At 40.0% G+C, this 19,694-nt stretch overlaps 1 protein-coding gene across 1 annotated transcript in view; it reads right to left on the reverse strand.

Moving 5' to 3' along the window:
• The window catches only part of NUP93 (nucleoporin 93), a 91,869-nt gene that overhangs the window by 52,854 nt on the left and 19,321 nt on the right, over positions 1-19,694 (reverse strand). Inside the window, exon 3 of the mRNA XM_045533682.1 lies at positions 18,438-18,555. Within this exon, the coding sequence (XP_045389638.1) occupies positions 18,438-18,555 (118 nt within the window). The remainder of the gene's footprint in view (positions 1-18,437; positions 18,556-19,694) is intronic.

Below are 19,694 nucleotides of genomic sequence, written 5' to 3' on the forward strand. Positions count from 1 at the left end.
AAAGAGCCACTTTACAAAGGAGATGCTTTTCTACTTGTTAGTCACTAACTGAACATAAAGTGATCTATTTCTAAATGTCTATTTAGTAATCCATTGTTTAATTTCGTGTTTTGGCTTTATACCCTAGGAGAGAAACCAAAGCAAAGACAAAAAAAATAGAAAATTCATGGGCCCAGTATTTACTAATATAAGGGATAAAAGTGGGCTCACACAAATGCAGAGATTATAGCATAGAAAAAGGAAGCTATTGAAATTCTGACTCAAGTAGAATTATAATAATTGCCAGGTAAAATTATATTCCAATGAACAACTGTGATGCCCCACGGTACACTGCCCATATGCAGGACTTTGCTCAGAAACCAACTTTTACAGATCCCTGGTGGGCTCTGTTCTGTCTTCTGGCAGGTTCACCAGGCTGCTGGGAAGATCAAGTAATATTACTGGTGAGTAAGTGCTTTTAAGAGTAAAGAATGACAGGCCAGGTGAGGCTGAGTGATTTACTCCTCTGTCCGGCAACCCCTCAGCTTTCTGAGGCATAGCTGGATACTGGTTCCCCTCCCAGCCCACCACTCCCAACCTCCTCCTGGCTTTCTCCTCACTGAGACCTGGTCCCTTGGCCTCATGCTACCCATTTCTCATACTGTACGTTCATTTTCACTGCAACAACTCTTCCTTGTAGGCCAGTGGCTCTTAAAAATTCTGTCTGGAGCTATTTTCTGAGCAGTGTTTCTTATCCTGTCTCTAAATGCTTTGGGGGCATTTCCACAGTGATGGCTTGCCAGAACATCAAAAACTGGAATGAAAACTCAGCTCTCAATCTAATCTTCCCACGTTCTCAGCCTCAACCAAAAGCACCAATCCTTCTCCTTGTTCCAAACCCTGTGTAATTTCTGAACGTCTTTCTTAAGCCCATCAGGCACCAAGTGTAGCAGCTGTTTTATTCCAAATGTCTTTCACACATCTTTCTCCTCTCCGTTTTCTTGGCCAACACCCTGATCCTGGCTGTTGTCATCTCATGGCTGGATCACTATAATTGCCTCGGAACAACACCTCAGCAGCTATCCTTCCTCTGGCCAAGCCAACTTTGGTAAGCGTCGCGATGCCCTCCCTCCTTTCTTCTGCACACTTACCTACTCCAAAACTTTCGCCAGCACCTACCACCTACACTCCACTGCCTGGCAGTCACTGTCTCCGTATTTGATCCCTCCTCCCTGACAGATTTTACTTCTTAGCATATAACTTCTGCTCTCACCTCCCTGACTTTAGTCAGGTTATTGCTCCTCTCTCACTTCCTGCACACTAAACCCTTTTCATCTTTCAAGGCCCACTTGGTTCCCATCTGTTCCAGGGAGTCTTCCCCAACTACTCCAGAATTCACTCATCATTACCCTCTTCCTCTCCTCTGAGCTCCCAGGGCATTTAGAATCCCATGTCACTCTCATTCAGATTTGCCTTTGGACAGTTTGATCCTGATGGAGGAATGTTAGTGTTGGCTCTCCAGGAAGAAGACAAGGAGCTTCCAGAGGGCAGTATCCAGAATTTATATTTATTCTAATTATCTTCCATTCCTATTATAATGCTATTCTTAATGGGCAGCCAACAAAACCACGTCATTGATTTTTATTAGTTTTCACTAGTCCCCACTCAGGTAGATGTAGGTAGTTACTTAAAGGGGAGCTAAGTATTACTTTTATTTGTTGTTTGTTCTTTCAAATCTCTTCAGTTCCCTGAGATAATTCCAGCCTTAGGTAGTGAGATGCTGAGGTGGTTCATGGCCAACTTGCAGAGGCATCAAACTCTTCTTTGTGACTAAGCATCATTACCAACAGTATTCAATTCCCAAAGCCAGCTTCCTTCGCATATGCATCTAGAGCCAAGGAGGTTCAGGGAAAATGAGATGGTCCTGACCCAAAGTCAGTGCTGTGACATTCACAGCTCATCTGTCCTTACAAATCAGCTGAGGATGAAAAAGCAGTCTGCTAATTTATTGCAGACATTTCATCCTGAGTATCTTTTAAGTGAGGAAAATGATAGATTTAGGCAGTCAATAAAAAAGAGAGAGAAAAAAGAGAGAGAGAGAGATAATTTCTGCATATCTTTATTTAGCAGTAAAAAATATTAAGGTTTATTTTCTGTTGCTTATACACAAATTAGTCTGCTCAGGGGGATCAAGAAACAGGGAAAAGAAAGCTCTCCCTGTCTCCAGAAGCTGATGAGTTCCTGCTGCCCCAGAGTGGTGGTTCTGCCTTTGATATGACTATAAACCAAAAGGGTGAGAGCAGGATTTATAGGTGGGCCGGAAACTTAGCGTACCTGGGTGAAAGGAATTTCAGAAGTAAGATTTCCACTTTAATTGTGTTTTCAAGAAGTAGTTGCCCAGTAAAAGCAGTTACTAATGAGAGTGAGCTAAAATGGGAAAAAGAAGTATGCTCCTCAAATACTCCTTCAGGGCAATTCACTGCCGTTTTTTAAGCAGCCTCCCAGGTTTCCAAAACTGAAAAACCGGACAGCTCTTTTCCTATCACTGACTGTCTGTCTGTTACAGACACACCCATACTCATAGTATCTATCAAGCCTTCGCATTTAGACAGAGGAAACAAATGAGACTTTTGGCAAGAACTTGTAGAATATGTGAAGTTCTATCACAATAAAAAAAATAAAATAATAAAGTATATAGGCCGGGCGCGGTGGCTCACGCCTGTAATCCTAGCTCTGGGAGGCCGAGGCGGGTGGATCGCTCGAGGTCAGGAGTTCGAGACCAGCCTGAGCAAGAGTGAGACCCCGTCTCTACTAAAAATAGAAAGAAATTATCTGGCCAACTAAAATTATATATACAAAAAAATTAGCCGGGCATGGTGGCTCATGCCTGTAGTCCCAGCTACTCGGGAGGCTGAGGCAGTAGGATCGCTTAAGCCCAGGAGTCTGAGGTTGCTGTGAGCTAGGCTGATGCCACGGCACTCACTCTAGCCCAGGCAACAAAGTGAGACTGTCTCAAAAAAAAAAAAAAAAAAAAAAAAAAATAATAAAGTATATGAAGACTCATCAGATTCACAGCCATAAAATTTCAGGGGCAATTCATTTCCCTTGTGGCACAGAGAAATTCAAGTTCTGGCTGAGGTCACACAGTGACCTGGCCGAGGTCCTGGCTTTCTTGTTCCTTACAGAGAGGGCTCTTTGGACAGCACTGTAGGACACACCGTACAGAGAAAAACTTCTTGGGTACGTGATTAAGCCCCAGATTTCATAGAATTCTAAGTCATCACATGGGAGATGAAGGTGGTTGCAAAAGAACGGCTTCTAGCTTATTAATTCTTGTTACCAATGTACTTTACACAACAGATGTATTTCTTGCCAGGTTGATTGTAAATAGAATTCTTTTAAACAAATTCTATTTAAATTCAGTAGGGAAGCTGTTATTTGGAGGAATACTAAAACTAAATATCACCCTAAGATTTCTTTTATAAATCCAGATATTCAGATTTGAATTTGCTTATTAAAACAGGGTCCATCATATTATTAATATTACTATTATATCAGAGAAATGACACTAAAACCTTAATTTTATGTAATTTTTTTTGCTGTACATATTTATTATTTCTGTTATTATGTGGAAAACAATGATGAGGCCAGACACTGAAAAAAAAAAAACAAAAACAAAATAAAAGACTCTTCAAAAGAAAGAAAAGGATTACTAAAATTATCCAACCCTCAATGATTTAAACGAGGGGAAAACAACTTTATTTCGTTGCCAGATCAGCATCTCACACTCACTGACACATAAAAAATACAGGTTCCTGAAATTTTTCCATGAAGGAAACTTGTAGGCAGGATTCTATTTTCTCATTAATCCCTATTATAAAATTGAATATGACATTCCTTAAAGTGATAAATAAAATTTGGCACCAAGATGTAATAAAATTATATGCAAGAATGCAAACCTTAAGGGAAAAAACTGTACAAGAAAATAACCAGAGTAAAAGTTATGAGAAATAACAGCAAAACGAATTTGAAATAGGAAACACGGTGATGACCTGTGGGGTGCCAGTCCTACAGGAAGGGGTGGGAGAGCTGAGAGGGCCCCTGCCTTTCCTCACCCACCACTCCAGGTCAGGGCAGACAGCCACAGCAAGGGATGGCTGCCGTGTCTAGGCCCCAGGATTTACACTGCCCTATAAAACACTGTGTCAGGTTTTCATCCTTGTACTGCACCCTTTTCATCTCTAAAATAGGGACACAAGGATCTGCAATTCTAAAATATTTTTTTGGAAAAATAGGCTGATTTTAAAATATGCTTCCCCACACTGTTGTTCTCTCTGACAGCCTTCCAGTAGGGACACAGTGCAAATGGTTTTAAAAACAGTAGTCCAGTTTTATTAACATGCTTCTTAATAACACTAAGTCCTCCAGCAAACTACTGAGGAGACCAAAACGTTTCCATTTCTACTACTTTGCTATCTCACATCCTTAAGTCAATACTGGGGCATTTCAAGTAGCTAAATCCCCTCAGGAAAACCTAAAACACTAAAACTATAATAAAGAGGGGGCTATACTGTATCTACTTAGGGTGCTTTACAAAGTATCATGCACAGTTAAGTACTCAACATAATGGATTAACCTATAAATTGTTGATGGTTGTTGTTTGGAAGTTCTAGAAATGTCTGCACAAGTACAGACTGTCAACAGCCTTCCCAACTATGGTGCTTCTTGGCAAATTATCATTTAGATTCAATCTGGTGAAGTGCTCCTGGGAAGCTACCTATATTAGAACTTGATCTGGTGATAAGGCAACCCACATATGATTTCTAAAATCACAAAGTAATTAAGTCTAGTGGAAAGCATACTGAAGTTGGAGTCAGAACAACTGGGTTTTAGGTAACCGAACCAAAGTCATTCACCTCATGCCTCAGTTTCCGCATCTGTGAAATGGGAAAATACCACCAGACCAGGATGAAGTAAGAACACTACATATATCTTCAACTGTCTATACAATAGGATTACTCTTCAAAGCAAAGAAAAGCCATTTCAAATGGCTTCTAAAACACAGGCTGCACATTTTAATACATTTTTCAAATATGCAGACTGATTTAGACATTTCCAAGGAAATACTTATTCTGCCTCTCTGCTTTCTCCCATGGCATCTGTTGTTACTAGCAGCTAAGGAAAAGTAAAATCTAATGTCATTAGCAGTAGACCCAAGATCCCCAGCACTCATTTAATGGGGGGTAGGAGGAAGGGTGGACAGAGCAAATGAAAAGGTTTAAACAAAATGAGAATGAGAGGAGCTGGGGAGAAAGGCAGAGAAATCAGGTTAATGAATAAAAACAACAAGTTCATCTTTCATCTCTTCTGGCTCCTACTGATGGCAGACGGTGTATTTAATCTGCTGAGAGACCAGATTTAAGGCCTCCTTTTGGCATAGTCCGTCCATGAATTATTAACATTTGCAGAAGCAACAGCACATCCACTCAGGCACTCAGAAAGGATAATAATGATTAATCAAGATGAGATTATTAATCCCCCCCACTTCCCTGTCCCATGTCTCCCTCTCTTTTCCATTCTCCTCTGGGCTCTGACTGCTTTTTAGGCAATGTATTCTGAGCTACAGCCTCAATGTCAGATTCAATACCTCTATGGTGAAAAAAACTGTAATGACAAATTATAAACCACAAATTTTTTAATATATATATGTATGTATAAGTTTTAAACATATATTGTATTGACCACTATATCCTTGATAAAGCAAAGATAAAAACAAAGGTGGTTACAAATTCTTTATGGACTCAAACACTTAAAAGATAAACACACTGCTTTGCAGGCTGGTGCTACAGTTTGTTTAGTGAAAAGTCACTATCAGTTCACAGGTGGACTGAGTTTAAAAGTCAGCAGCAATGCCTAGAAAAAAGCAGGGTTTACCTACACTAGACTTCTGTAATCACTTAATCCAGTGGATCTCAAAATAAAGTGCTTGTTAAAACACAAATCTCGACCTCACCCCTGAGAATCTGCATTTCTACCAAGTTCCCAGGTGATGCTAACACTGCTGGTCTGAGCACCACACTTCAGAATCACTGACCAAAAGCTTTTTTCTGGTTTCCAAAGGTGTCCAGGGCAGGAGAGGAATGGAGAAGAATATTAAAACCAAGCTGTGCTAGAAAGTTAACACAAAATACAGAGATGAGATCAGTGGCTCCATCCCCTCCTAACCCCCAGTGAAACGCCTAGATGCCTGAAGAGCTCTGCTAATACATTTGTTGCTCTAAAATACACCCATTCCATAACACCCCCACCACCACCAAAGATAGAGATGGTAGGATGAATAGTTAACAAAATGGTAAAGAGGTTAGAAGGTAGATTAATTTACAACTTCATTCCTAAAACACATGAGAAACAAAACCAAATGTCTCCTTTTCCTTGGTTAATTTCTTTCCCATTCTGCCCTCTACTTAGGATTTAACTTTAATGTATAATCAATACACTAATAATAAATAAGTTGTAACAGTCTTACCCAAAACCTCAGTTTACTATGTATTTGTGAGAAAAAAACCAACTCAAACTGTGTTTTTCTTGTGCTCTGATAACACAACAACAATCAACACAGAAGACTTCTGTAACCAATGTGTGGGGGTTTCTCCCCACACACCAAGCAAGCAAGTGATTCTGCAGTGGACACCAGTTAGGTGTCCTACAACTCAATTCAATTCAATTGTGATGCTATCTACCTAGAGACGGCCTCAGAAACCACAGGTTGAGGGCTCAGCCCCACAAGACTGCAACCTCCTTCCCACCAGGCACAAGTCTGGGCCTCCATAAGGTCTGATGGATTGGCTTCAAGTTGAGGTTCCCATGACCTTCTCGTTGGGTTTGATTCATTTTCTGGAGCAGAACTCAAGGAAAGACTTCCTTATGTTTACCAGTTTATTACAAAGGATATTATAAGGCTACGAATAAACAGCCAATTGAAAAGATACACAGGGCAAGGTCTGGAAGGGTCCTGAGAGCAGGAGCTTCTGCCCCAGTGGAATTGGGGTGCACTACCCTCCCGGCATGTAAATGAGTTCTTGTTCGTCTTCTTGTCAGCCTCCACATGTTCACCTATCCGGAAACTCTCCGACGGCCACTGGGGTGATCAACTTAACCTTCAGCCCCTCTTCCCTCCCAGGAGGCTGAGGTAGGCTGAAAATCCCAACCCTCTAATCCTGTCTTGTTCTTTCTGGTGACCAGCAACCAACCATCCTGAAACTATTACACCTAGGGGCTGCCAGACACCAGTCAACTCATTAGCATACAAGAAGACATCACTTTTGGTGTTTTTAAGGATTTTAGGAGTTGTATGCCAAGAAACAGGGTCGAAGACCAAGTATATATTTCACAATATCACAGTACTATAACAGAAAACTCTTAAAGACCCTCAATGCCAAGCTGAGTGAGGCATTAAAAATCAAAAGTAGAAAATTAGCAAAGGCTTTAGGGGAGGGCCAAAAATAAAGAAATGCACTTCAGGGTACCCATTAAAAGAACAGAACGTGAGCATGTTAGCTAGATGTGATTGGGAGTGGGAGAGTGAGTTTTCCCTCCTAAAGCCATCTGGTTCTCACACTCCCAAAAATCCCAGATTTAATGTTTCCTTGTCATCTTATGCCCTCAGGAGGACACACCCTCTGTTCCAGTCAAGAGGTGCCCAGGTTGTGAAAGAAGACGGTAGAAGTTTTTTGTAACCAATGAGTACTTTTCCTCCAACCACTTCTGAGTCCCTGCCTCAATCCCTCCTGACACTGCATCAGCCCTTCAGCTACACTCTAATTTCAACTCTGTGTCAGCAGAGTGGCACCAAGCAAATGCTAAGGGCCACTTACATGGGAGTGCTTAACTGTGACCTACTCTTACACATGCACTGCCACACCATTTTCATTCCCTGCTTAGTCTTCTCTTCATGATTCTGTTAGTTTGCTTTTATTTATAAGAGGCACATAGCCCAAAGAGTACCAATTTGCATGACGTCAGGTGTTAATGTTCTACTGAATGTCAACTGCTCGCTTTTATGCTGTCTCCTAGAAGTGAATAATTTTGCTGTAGAGAAATTCTTTCCTGTATTGTGGAGTACACACACAAAGTTGAGGGCTTTGTCTGTGTCTTTAAAAACCAAATACACATAGACAGCCAAATCATATTATACGATACAAGGTTTCAACATTCCGGCACACTGCCAGAGCTTAATGGCCAGTCAGACGCTAAGTAAGGAAATGGGTCTGCATTAAACCTACAAATAAGTCAACAATCAATAGTTCAGTATTACAGTAAAAATTTGATGTGCCCTTTAAATTGCTTCTAGCATCATCCTTCTAACTCAAGCTCAGCTTCAGAAGCAAAACAAAACAAAGATGATCAAGCAAGAAGGTGAACACAACCTATTTCCACAAGCACAAAGCCCCGGCATTTCTAAACTAAAAGCTGCTCCAGGATTTCACAGAAATCTTTTACAGTATACCTGTAGGGCAGCAAACCTGAAAAGTAATAGGCTGAGCTTTAGACAGTAAATTAAATTGACAAATTTACAGCAAGCAGAAACCTATGGCAAAAAAGCATGCACCTGGAGATAAATGGATGAAGCAGTTCCTGCAAAACTCCCCCAGCCCCTGACTCTGCCCCCAAACCCAGCAGGAGTTCATATCAAGGTTTAGAAAGTAAGCCCCAGCTTCTCCCTCAATCAACATTATTTTACTACTAAGCTTATGTAAATAAGAACAATGCCAACAAACATCCATCCATTCAGAGGATGGTATACCTTTCTCTGGCACTGTAGGCTTTCTACTCTTGATTTAGCTCTAAATGAGAAATCAACTATACTTCTATTTCATACCTCCACTAATCTTGCTCCTTCAAACACATCTTTAAAATTCACTCCTTTATGAAAACAGTCAGTCTACAAATGAAATTTAACACCTAGAATGATAGGAGAACAGTAATGAACCCAAACCAAGAGAAGGGAGAAGAGACTTCATGTCTGGCATATCTAGCCTTTGTTAAGCCTTAGGTTCCTCATCTGTGACATGGGGTTAACAGTTAAGTATCCACTTCAGAAGGTTGCTGGAAAGATTAAGTGAGGAAGCCCTGAAAGTAATTAGTACATGGCCGGGTGTGGTGGCTCACGCCTGTAATCCTAGCACTCTGGATGGCCAAGGCGGGAGGATTGCTTGAGTTCAGGAGTTTGAGATCAGCATAAGCAAAAGCGAGACCCTGTCTCTACTAAAAATAGAAAAATTAGCCTGGCATCATGGTGCACACCTATAGTCCCAGCTACTCAGGAGGCTGAGGCAGAACGATCACTATAGCCCAGGAGTTTTAGGTTGCAGTGAGCTGTGATGATGCCACTGCACTTTACCTGGAGCAAAAGAATGAGACTGTTTAAAAAAAAAAAAAAAGTAACTGGTACAGTGTCTAGACACAATAAATGTTCAATAAACCTTAGCTTTGCCTCCCTGATATTAGCTGGAATAAAACACAAGACAGGAGTTTAACTTGTCTTTGGTACCGTGTTTCAGTACACCAGGGGGAAACACAAGAAGGGAGGGAGGGAGAGAGGAAAAAATACAAAGATTTAAACTCACACTACTTAAGGTATGGTCAAAGGAGCACCAGTCCACAAATGGTTTAGTCCCAGTCTACATCAGATAAGCACAAAAACTGAGAATAAGCATTTAGAAACTTTTATAGCAATTTGAGTAATTTTACGTCTATTGAATCTAATTTTTAAAATTAGGGCTTGTGTCTTGCATGCCTTTTATTTTTTTCTAGTAATTCATTTTTATTGTATTTTACAAAAGTCTCTCAGTCTGAGACAAATTGGGAAAAAAATGGTTTGAGAAGCACTGATTCAGGGAAAGCACCTTTTGAATGAGTAACATCACTACCATATTCCCTCAACACTAAGACATCCGGGCAGTATGGGACATCATAGAACCAAATGTCACTGTAAATCTTCAAGGATCCACCAGGCCCTGCTCATTTAGAGACCGGTCCTGGTAACACAAGTTGATATACACTGTGGATAAGAGAGAAACTAACAGGAGAGGAGAGAATAATCCCAGGGGATATCCTACCTGTGTATTTTGGTACCTTGAGCAAATCAAGTGTATCATAACTGTCCGTGGCTTTTTCTACCTGTCCCTAAGATAGCAACAGCATTTTAAAGTAGACAATTTTTTTTAAAGAAAAGGAGGAGTGGAGGAAACTCTCCCCCATGTCCTTTTGCTCACACCATTCAAACAAATAAACCAAATGAGGCAGTAATAATAAAATCAGCCAGTAAATCCACACTGCCACTTACGTTGTGCTGACCTAACTCTCCCCTTTGTTTTATAAATTAGACAAATAGCCCAGTCCTCGCCATAAATATGTTTTATAAGACAAGGGTTCTTTCTGAACAATTTCTTGGTGGCTGTGTCATGCCCGGCCCTGCTCAGCAGATTCTGCTGCAGTGCTTCAAGTGCTGCAGCTTTCTGAAAAGCACAGGCAGGATTTTGCTGATGGCATCTTGGCCTCACAGCCACTCCACAGTGAGAAGCAAGGACTGGCCCTTCTGTCCTCCAGGATAATTAAAGTGGCGAACGCACCACTGCTGGTCTTGTGATTGCTGCAGACCAGCGTCTGTCAGAACTGAGGGCCTTAGCCCCACCTTGGGTGCCAGCAGCCTGGGCTTGGAGAACACATTCGACCTCTCCATATCTGAAGTGCAAGATGGAAGCCGAGCATTTGTGAAACAGGAAAAATGCTTTCAAAGGAAGCAATATACACTGGTTCTGGGAGCTCTGCAGCAAAAGAAAATTCTAAGTCTAGGTCTTGTCTATAGAGGATGTTGCCCACCCTACCTCCCGGCTTCTTTTCCTGGTCCCCACCAAGCAAACAAAAAGAAGTAAAACCAAGAATTGCCCCTATGTGAGCTCCTCTCTCAGTTCCTTCATGGAATGTGGATTTTTAGTGGAAACACTCACAACCTGGGCCCCGAAGTTCTGTAACTGAGGAGCCACACTTTCCAACGACCACCCATCAAAGGAGCCATATCAAGCTGCAGGCCTGGACAGCTCTGGATATAGAACATTCCAAAACAGAAATAAGAGATCACAAGGCACCGTGGCAAGCACATCAGAGTGGCGCACTGGGTCAAGGGCTGCCATCTGAGAATGACAGACTGGTCTACGGTAATGCATTCAATATTCGACAAGGCTTTAACTGCCATTTAAATCACATCCATTCCAGTATCAAGTAGTTCAGCAGATAAAAAGACAAGCCCATTTCTGGTCCTGAAACCATGCAATTTGACGATGCCAGATTGAAGATGATAATCTATGCTCATCTGGGGCATCAATAGATATCGGCAAGTTAAGAGACAGCTAGTGAAGGAGGGAGGGGATGACTCAACTCCAGTTCAAAGGCACCAGAGCCTGGCCATCATTTGAAGTGTTCTATTAAAATGTTAGATAAATATTTTAGCCATGGGCTTGTTCCAAAATACTCTTACAGAACCATTCCAACTTCTTTCTTCTTTAAGTTGGCAATTGATATTCTCTTGCTCGCTACAGGATGTAAGAAACCTCTGAGAAGACAAAAAAGCCTGTCATTTCCTGCTTGCTCCGAATGCATTCAGCATCCATTTACTAGCTTGTTCTGAAAGCCTTGCATTCAGGAGTAAGTGTGAATGGGTAAATAAAAAGGCTGAAATCTTATATCCCTGGCTCACACAAAAGCAGTTTTTCACATTTTCCACAGGCCCATTTTTATTCCAAAGTTACCATTTTTAATTCCATTCACAGAATACTTTAATGTAATTGCATACTTTGCCACCAGACCACAATGCCTACCTTTCCCCTTATCACAAACAGGCAGAAAAAATTAAATCATTTCAGCTCTTACCATAGAAATCAGCATTAGGCTATCTCATTATAAACACGAAACTGAATGGCACATTAGCCTGCCTCTATGCAGACAGTACTTTTTGTTTCTACAGGTTTACTGGTTTTTATCAGCTCTCAGGTTTATACTGGGTCAGGGTTTAATGACAAGGAAGAGCAAATATGTTTATTAAGTGGGGGTGATGTGAAATACCACCGTGTTCACACAGAGGACAAAGCCTGGCACAACTACTGTCCCTGAACCAGAATACAGCACGATGAGATGTGCGTCTTTTCTGTGGGCAGTGCAGCCACTACACCCAAATCTTGGCCTAAAACGTACCTGGTCTTCCAGGAAAGGGATTCTCTCCAACAAACAGACTTTGGATCTAGTGATCATCAGATTCATTTGCCAGGAGCCCAAGAGCATTAACTACAGGTTGTTTTAAGTCCAGAATAGGCAGCTATTTATAAGCTGGGAAAGGGCAAGATTCAAATATCTGTTGAAGTCCTCTAAAATCTCAAAAGAAAGGTTATCATGAACTTCCTGTTGATTCTGTTAGGGGCAAGAGGAATATAACAAAGGAGATCAATAAATGTGAATACTCAACTAAAAACTTTCACGCCATCAGATTTCATGGAACAGTCTCTTATATTTTTATAGTATACGAAATCATGTGAAGAGCAAAGTCTTATTCCTTCAGAGTCCTTTGTCCAATTAAAAATTTCTAATCATCTAATTTGAGCTAGATCACCATTTTGTGCCACAGAGTATGCTCAAACATATTAAGACCAGAAACAAGATGGGAGACAGGTATGTTTTGCCACTTAAGCCATTTCTCAGAATTGTTATACAAACTATCAGTACGTGAATAGATCCAACTCTAAATGAACCTCATCTTGCCCTTGAAATTACTAAAGCAGCTTTGGTAAGACTTCTCCTTGGTACACATGCTTAGCCGTTTCAGTTTCTAGAAACAGATGAAAATGACAACTGCATTTCTTTAAAAGTAGTCCTAGAATTAAGACTGTTTACCGATTCAGACTGCACTTTCCCTTCAACTGATTCAAGCTAGGGAAATTTTACTGCACTTTTTCTTCAATATTAATATTTTGTCAGTAATATTCCTGAAGAGCTGCTATTAGCACAGTAATCATTCTAGGCAAGTCTGACCCTCTTTCCAACAAACTGCCACAGGATTTCTGCAACCTGTTCTCAACCAACAACTTGCCAGTACTACAAACACCCAACTACTGAGCAATTGCTTTTCCTCTTCGCTGTTATATACAGCTGCATTTAAGCAGCAGTATCTTAATTCTGAAGATAGAAAATTAAAAGATAAATAATGAAAATAACAATTTAAATGATACGAGATTACAACACCATTGATTCTTTTTTTCTTTTGGGGTCGGGGGACAGGTCTCATTCTGTTGCCTGGGCTAGAGTGCAATGGTGTCATCATAGCTCACTGCAACCTCTAACTCTTGGGTTCAAGCCATCCTCCTGCCTCAGCTTCCTGAGTAGCTGGGGCTACAGGCACACACCACCACACCTAGCCAATGATTCATTTTTACACTTAGCAAAGCCATTTAGTTTCTTCTCATTACTTAAAAGATAAACTAAGAGTGGTAGAGCATACTCTACATTTCCAGGGACAGAAAAAAAGAAAGTTATTATAGATTCAGTGTGGTAAGCAGAAAAGGTTTTTAATAAGTCAATTATCATTGCATCATTAGTTTTACATATGACAGATCAGTTTCCCTGACTCTAATTTTCTTATAGTTCTCTTATCCTCTGTTTATGACTTCTTTTTCTCCTTACTCATACAAGACAGATTTCCATCTGGAGATTTAGGCAGATTACAAAGACCTTCAAAATAGAGTGGCTTTGTTTTTTTGGTTTTTTTTTTTTTTAGGGGGGTAGAAGGGGCTGAATTTTCACTTACCTAAGATTAGAATTGGATGCTAAATTGATCCCAACAATATAATCTAGATTTCTATTTACTTTGGTTTTTGTTTGTTTGTTTGTTTTTTGAGACAGAGTCTCACTCTGTTGCCTGGGCTAGAGTGCTATGGTGTCAACCTAGCTCATAGCAACCTCAAACTCCTGCCTCAGCCTCCTGAGTAGCTGGGACTATAGGCATGTGGCACCATGCCCGGCTAATTTTTTCTATATATATTTTTAGTTGTCCAGCTAATTTATTTCTATTTTTAGTAGAGACAGAGTCTCTCTCTTGCTCAGGCTGGTCTCAAACTCCTGAGCTCAAACCATCCAGGCATCTCGGCCTCCCAGAGTGTTAGGATTATAGGCGTGAGCCACCTCGTCTGGCCAGATTTCTGTTTACTTTGTAAGCGAATATTCAGAAAGTTTTGTCTTTCCCTAAGCAGGGTAGCAAACATACTATATTTGGAGGCTGTGGAGAGGACAGATCTGAGAAGACTATGAAAGAGGTGGCATCTGTAAGGAAAGCCTTAGCATCTTCGATTGAAATTAGGGCTTGGACATTCCAGAGGTGCTACTCCAGGCTAAGGGAAGGCAGTGAACAAAGACCTAAAGCATAAAAGAAAAAAGAAAGGGTTGAACAACCTGGTACTGAAGCACAGAGTACACAAGGCAGTTCCTCCTACCCTGGGAAAGCACCAAAATTTAATTCTGCCCATACTTATCCTAAAAACTATGTATTTAATACTTTAAAAAGCAGATGATTTCTAGTCAAAAAATGTCTCTACAGAAATCCCTCAAACGCATTACTGATTATTAACCTGTTTAGAAAGAGTAACCACTATTGAATTCTGGAACCAGACACGGGTAGCCAGCCTTTAGGAGTAAAGGCCCAAAAGAGAATGATGAGCATGAGATCAGAAGCTTGGTCGGGACTTGCATTCACCAAATGACTATTAATGGATGCCTTATCCCAATATTCCATATGGCTGTGAAATGGAGTTAGATTTGAAAATGTTTCATTATTTGCAGTGAAGTTTTAAAATTTCTGGCACTAAAGAAGTGGGTTGAAATATGTCCCCCAAAAAGATATGTTCAAGTCCTAACCCCGGGTACTTATAAATAAATGCGACCTTATTTGGAAATAGGGTCTTTACAAATGTAATTAAGGATCCTGAGATGAGATCATCCTAGATTTATGGTAGATCCTAAATCCAATGACTGGTGTCCTTGTAAGAAACAAGAAAGACAGGCTTGACACACACAAGAACCTGCAAAGATGGAGGAAGAGACTAAAGTTATGCTGCCATAAGCCAAGCAATGCCAGGAACCACCAGAAACCAGAAGGAGGAGGATTCTCCCTTAGAACCTATGGAGGGAGTGTAGTGATGCCAACATCTTGATTTCAAAGTTCAGGACTCCAGAACTGTGAGAAAATAAATTTCTCTTGTTTTAGGCCACCAAGTTTGTAGTAATTTGTTGGGGCATCCCTAGGAATCTAATATAATAAATTTAGCAATAACATTACTGCTTTGGTTTGCATTAGTGCCATGTAGAAATATTATAGCCTAATGCTGGGAAACTGCAGCTCCCGTCTTTATGGCCAATTCAGGCTATTTCTGCACTCCTTCTTGAAATATACATGATCTAGTGAAAAACCCAGAATGTACCTGAACTATGTAAATTTGCACTTTATTATTATATAATGCACTTTGTCCATGGCACATTAGGTCTGTTCAGATCATAGTAGAGATGCGCAATCTGCCCTCAAATTTTTTTTCTCTAAAGACAGAAGTGAGCACGTGGATCTCTGAGAGGACAAGTACTCCACAGTACCACAAAGTCACTGAAATCAGTACAGTCGTTTCAGCAGCATGTCCTGTTACGTTATTGCTCTTCACCTCTATTACAGAAATTTGTAGGCCTTCTTTATGACCATTTCCAAAAAATAAAATCAATAAACATTTAAAAAGTTCTACTAATATCATCCATACATATATTTAAGTGGGTTTTTTAATATATATTACCTTTGCTGGCCACAGCAATTTTTTAAAAATGCATTCTCAATGCATGTCAACACCCTTGATTATGACGAACAACAAAATAGTAATAACAAAAATCCATATTAATTTCAAGCTCCATTAGAAACAGAAGGAAATATAATTAATGTTTGCCAAACAGAAAAGGACAATCTATACATGGGAAAAATACCTTTTCAAGTTCATAAGGAATGCAAACCATGGATAGTACAAAGTCCTGGATAGCACCTGTCAAACAATGCATCAGCATTTCCTTTTGTGGAACAATACTTTAAGGGTCTTATAAATTGACATAATAATTTCACTCTGACTGATACTTGGTATACGGGATTAGGGTACATTCTCACCTCAAAAAATGTGCTGGCTGAACAATAAAAGTTCATTTACAAAAGTCCATCAGATTTTTGGTACGTGAATTCTGTCTCAATAAAGCTATTAAAATAAATGAAAAAAGTCCATCAGATAGTATACCTGGCTTTTCTAAAAACAAATATCCGAACATGTCCATGTTTACTCTTCTTAGATAACCAAAAAATTATGAGAAGAATTAAAAGGAGGACCACTCCATGCCTAAGTTGTGAACTGGCTTGGCTCTCACACTCGGCTACTACACAGGAAGTCAGAAAAGGACACGATACTATCACGAGTATAGGTCAGCTGAGCCATACAATACAACTTAGAACCTCCAGTCCCTATTGATAAAGTAGAGCTATCTCAGATCAGACCAAAGCCTCAGCCTTTTAGACCAAATCTAACTGTTCTCCTTTAAGCCTTTGCTAGCAAGAAGATGAAGTCGACAGAGGACTTATTTCAATAAGTCTTAAACCTTTACTTCAGGTCTAGATGACTGATTCCCAATTAACCAGAAGTTATCCTGGAGTGACCATTTTGTATTTTTGAAGCTATTCTGGAAAAGCCCAATTAAGAGGTAAAATTTTGAAATGGAAGCATCCTTAAATCTCAAAGTTCAAAGATTTCCTAGTGGTACAGGACCCAAACTCTTTGCCATGCTCATTCCAAATTAAGAAATTCTCTTTGATGTGACTGAGCACACACTGCTAGGAAACCATTCAACGGGGGTGCTGAAGGAGGGTGTTCTTCCATTAAGTAGGTTAGACAAGATGATCATTACAACTCAATACATTTATAAACCTGTCATATCTCCAGGCAAAAAATGGAGTACCACATCACTGGAAATGCATGAAGTGCATCACTAAATGTTGCCAAGTATTCTAAATAGGTATTCCAAGAATGTCAAAAAAATTAAAAAGCAGTTAGCTTTTCAATAAACAACTTCTTTGGTATTTTGAACATTAAAAACACTCAAGCTTCTCAACATCAATGAAAAAAACACTCAAGCAAACAAAGAAAAAATTTCAGCAAGTGCCATTTCTTTCCACACTATTACGGATACTCTAAAAATATGGTGTTTATTCAAATTATTTCAGCTCTGTCCTATAAACCCCATCTCATCCCTGTTGTAGGTATTTGTTAACACAGAGCACTGAGCAGTTGCAATGGAAGGGGAGGCCTAAAATAAAAAAAAAAAAAAAAAAAAAAAAGCATGCATGCCATTTTAAGATTGCATAGAAATGAAAAGGCATCTATAAGTTGACAGGCAAATATGATTTAGCATATAAAACTGGAGAAAACAGAATTTCCATACTTTAGGAACATATAGATAAGAGGAAAAATTTTATCTCTATTCAACTCTCAATTCAATGTAGAGTTTTAGGTTTCTAAATTGGAATAAATGCAGTAGAAATGTAGCCATTAGATGAACTAAAACAGTTCTTGGGAAGGGTAGTGGAGTAGAGAGTATTAATTCAAACTTAGTCCAAATAACAATAAGATTTGCCTTTGCAGGACCAGTATCTTTTCATTTCAAAGCTAAATCAGTGATAAAAATGGTGCCCCACTGTCCCTTCACTCTAATGCAAATGCAGTGTTCCAATTCCTCAAAACTAAATGAGCTATAAATGTTCTCCTCAACAATTTTATATCAGCTTCTGATTAGATTGAAACAGCTATCAATTGCTGGTAGCATGTTTGGTTGAATGAGACTGGAGTGCTCTATTAGACCATTTCCTGGTGCCACTAATGCAGCCAAATACTTCTTGGAAATCATAGAGTAGATTTCAGTAAATAGTACTCTACGTTTTCTCCAGCTCTTTGCCAACCAATACAAGCAAGATGTAAAAAAGAAATGTGGAAGATGAATAGTAAAATTATTTGAAACCTAGTAAAGAAAGCAAAAGAAACTTACAACTAATGTCTCTGTGCCTTGGATTAAGCCCAAGGAAGGAAAAGAAATCTGTTCTTATAATTACAATAATCTAAAAAGTGCAGGTTGGAATTGCTTTCTTAAATTCAGCTACATACAGCTCTGTGAAAATAACCCAGTGTTCCCCACTATACCACCAAAGCTGAGTCTCCTGTTCTCTTAATACCAAAGGAAGAAGAAAATTAATAAAGAAAACTAGAGTTCCTAAATCAGCTGGTCAACAGAGGGCCAGTGCCTTCAGCCTGGGTTACATGCTCAGGGCTCCACCTGCACACGGCCGCCCTTACCTGAATGTCCGTGTCCTTCACAGGCTCAAGAGGCTCAAAGGTGGTGGCTGCACTCAGACTCTCCAGCCGCTGGGAGATGTGGGATATGTCAAGTCCCCGAGACCCAAGGAGAACTGACCTACATGGGGATATAGAGGAGGGAGACAAAAGCAGGATTAGGACACCTAATATGCTTCATAAAATACCGGAGTGTTTTTTACTCAAAACTTCCTATATACTACTCAGACACTTTTATAAGGCTGTTTTATACCTTTCCTTAAAGAGTAAGAGACACAACACTGCAGTAAGAAAGATTAGAGTAAGAAAGATTCGAGTTCTGATCATGCCTGAATTAGAGTGAGGGCCTTATCTGGAATAAAATGATAATACTAAGGGATAGACTATTCCAAACGCTTTATAGTAAAAAAATCCATGAGGTTGATGCTATCATTCATTCCCATTTTACAGATGGGGAATTAAGGTATAAAGAGGGTAAGTGACGTGTCGAAAGTCACAGAGCCACGAAGTGGCAGAGCCAGGTCATCTAGTTCTGGAGCACAACTATTAACCACCGTCCTATACTGATAGTCTCTGTAAAGACAAATACAATAAACACATTACAGAAGCTTCAGGGGTAACCTAGTCCAAACTTCTTTCATTAGCTCAGGAAACTAAAAGTCTAGAGTAATCAAACCAGAAGCCAAGGCCAGTTCTCTCTGGCTTCCCTTCAAAAGCCAAATGCCATGTCCAGCACATCTTAAAGTTCCCTCTCTGCTGCCCAACATGGTAACACAGGAGGCTGTTATCTGACCAATAAATGCTTTTCAAGAGAAATGGGAATGATACAGCCAGCTTTACCTCTACTCATCTGGGCAACAATGGAAAAGTTAAAAAAAAAATTGTCACTAATATCTAGAATATTCTCTAGAATAAAGATACTTAGGGGAATTAGATTAATTTTTAGATTGTTTTTGGGTTATAATTTGTTGCCCAAAACTCCCCCTGACAAAGTCTGTATTCACTCTGAGTAACTTAGAAGAAGCCAGAGCATTTGGCAGCACACGTAACCCTAACATCTATGGGTATAACACCTAAGATTTTCAATCCCAAACTAACAGACTTGCTGGAGAAGAGAAAGGATTTCCCATGTCTAGTTCTATCCTAATAAATACTACAGACAACAGATTATATTCACCCAGAGGGTTCCTCCTGTAGACTTTTGTGTCCTCCAGGTCAACTATGATGCCATCCCTCGGGCTGCCCTTCCAGGCTGCCATG

This window comes from Lemur catta, chromosome 20, assembly GCF_020740605.2.
Source record: "Lemur catta isolate mLemCat1 chromosome 20, mLemCat1.pri, whole genome shotgun sequence".
Classification (NCBI taxonomy): Eukaryota; Metazoa; Chordata; class Mammalia; order Primates; family Lemuridae; genus Lemur; species Lemur catta.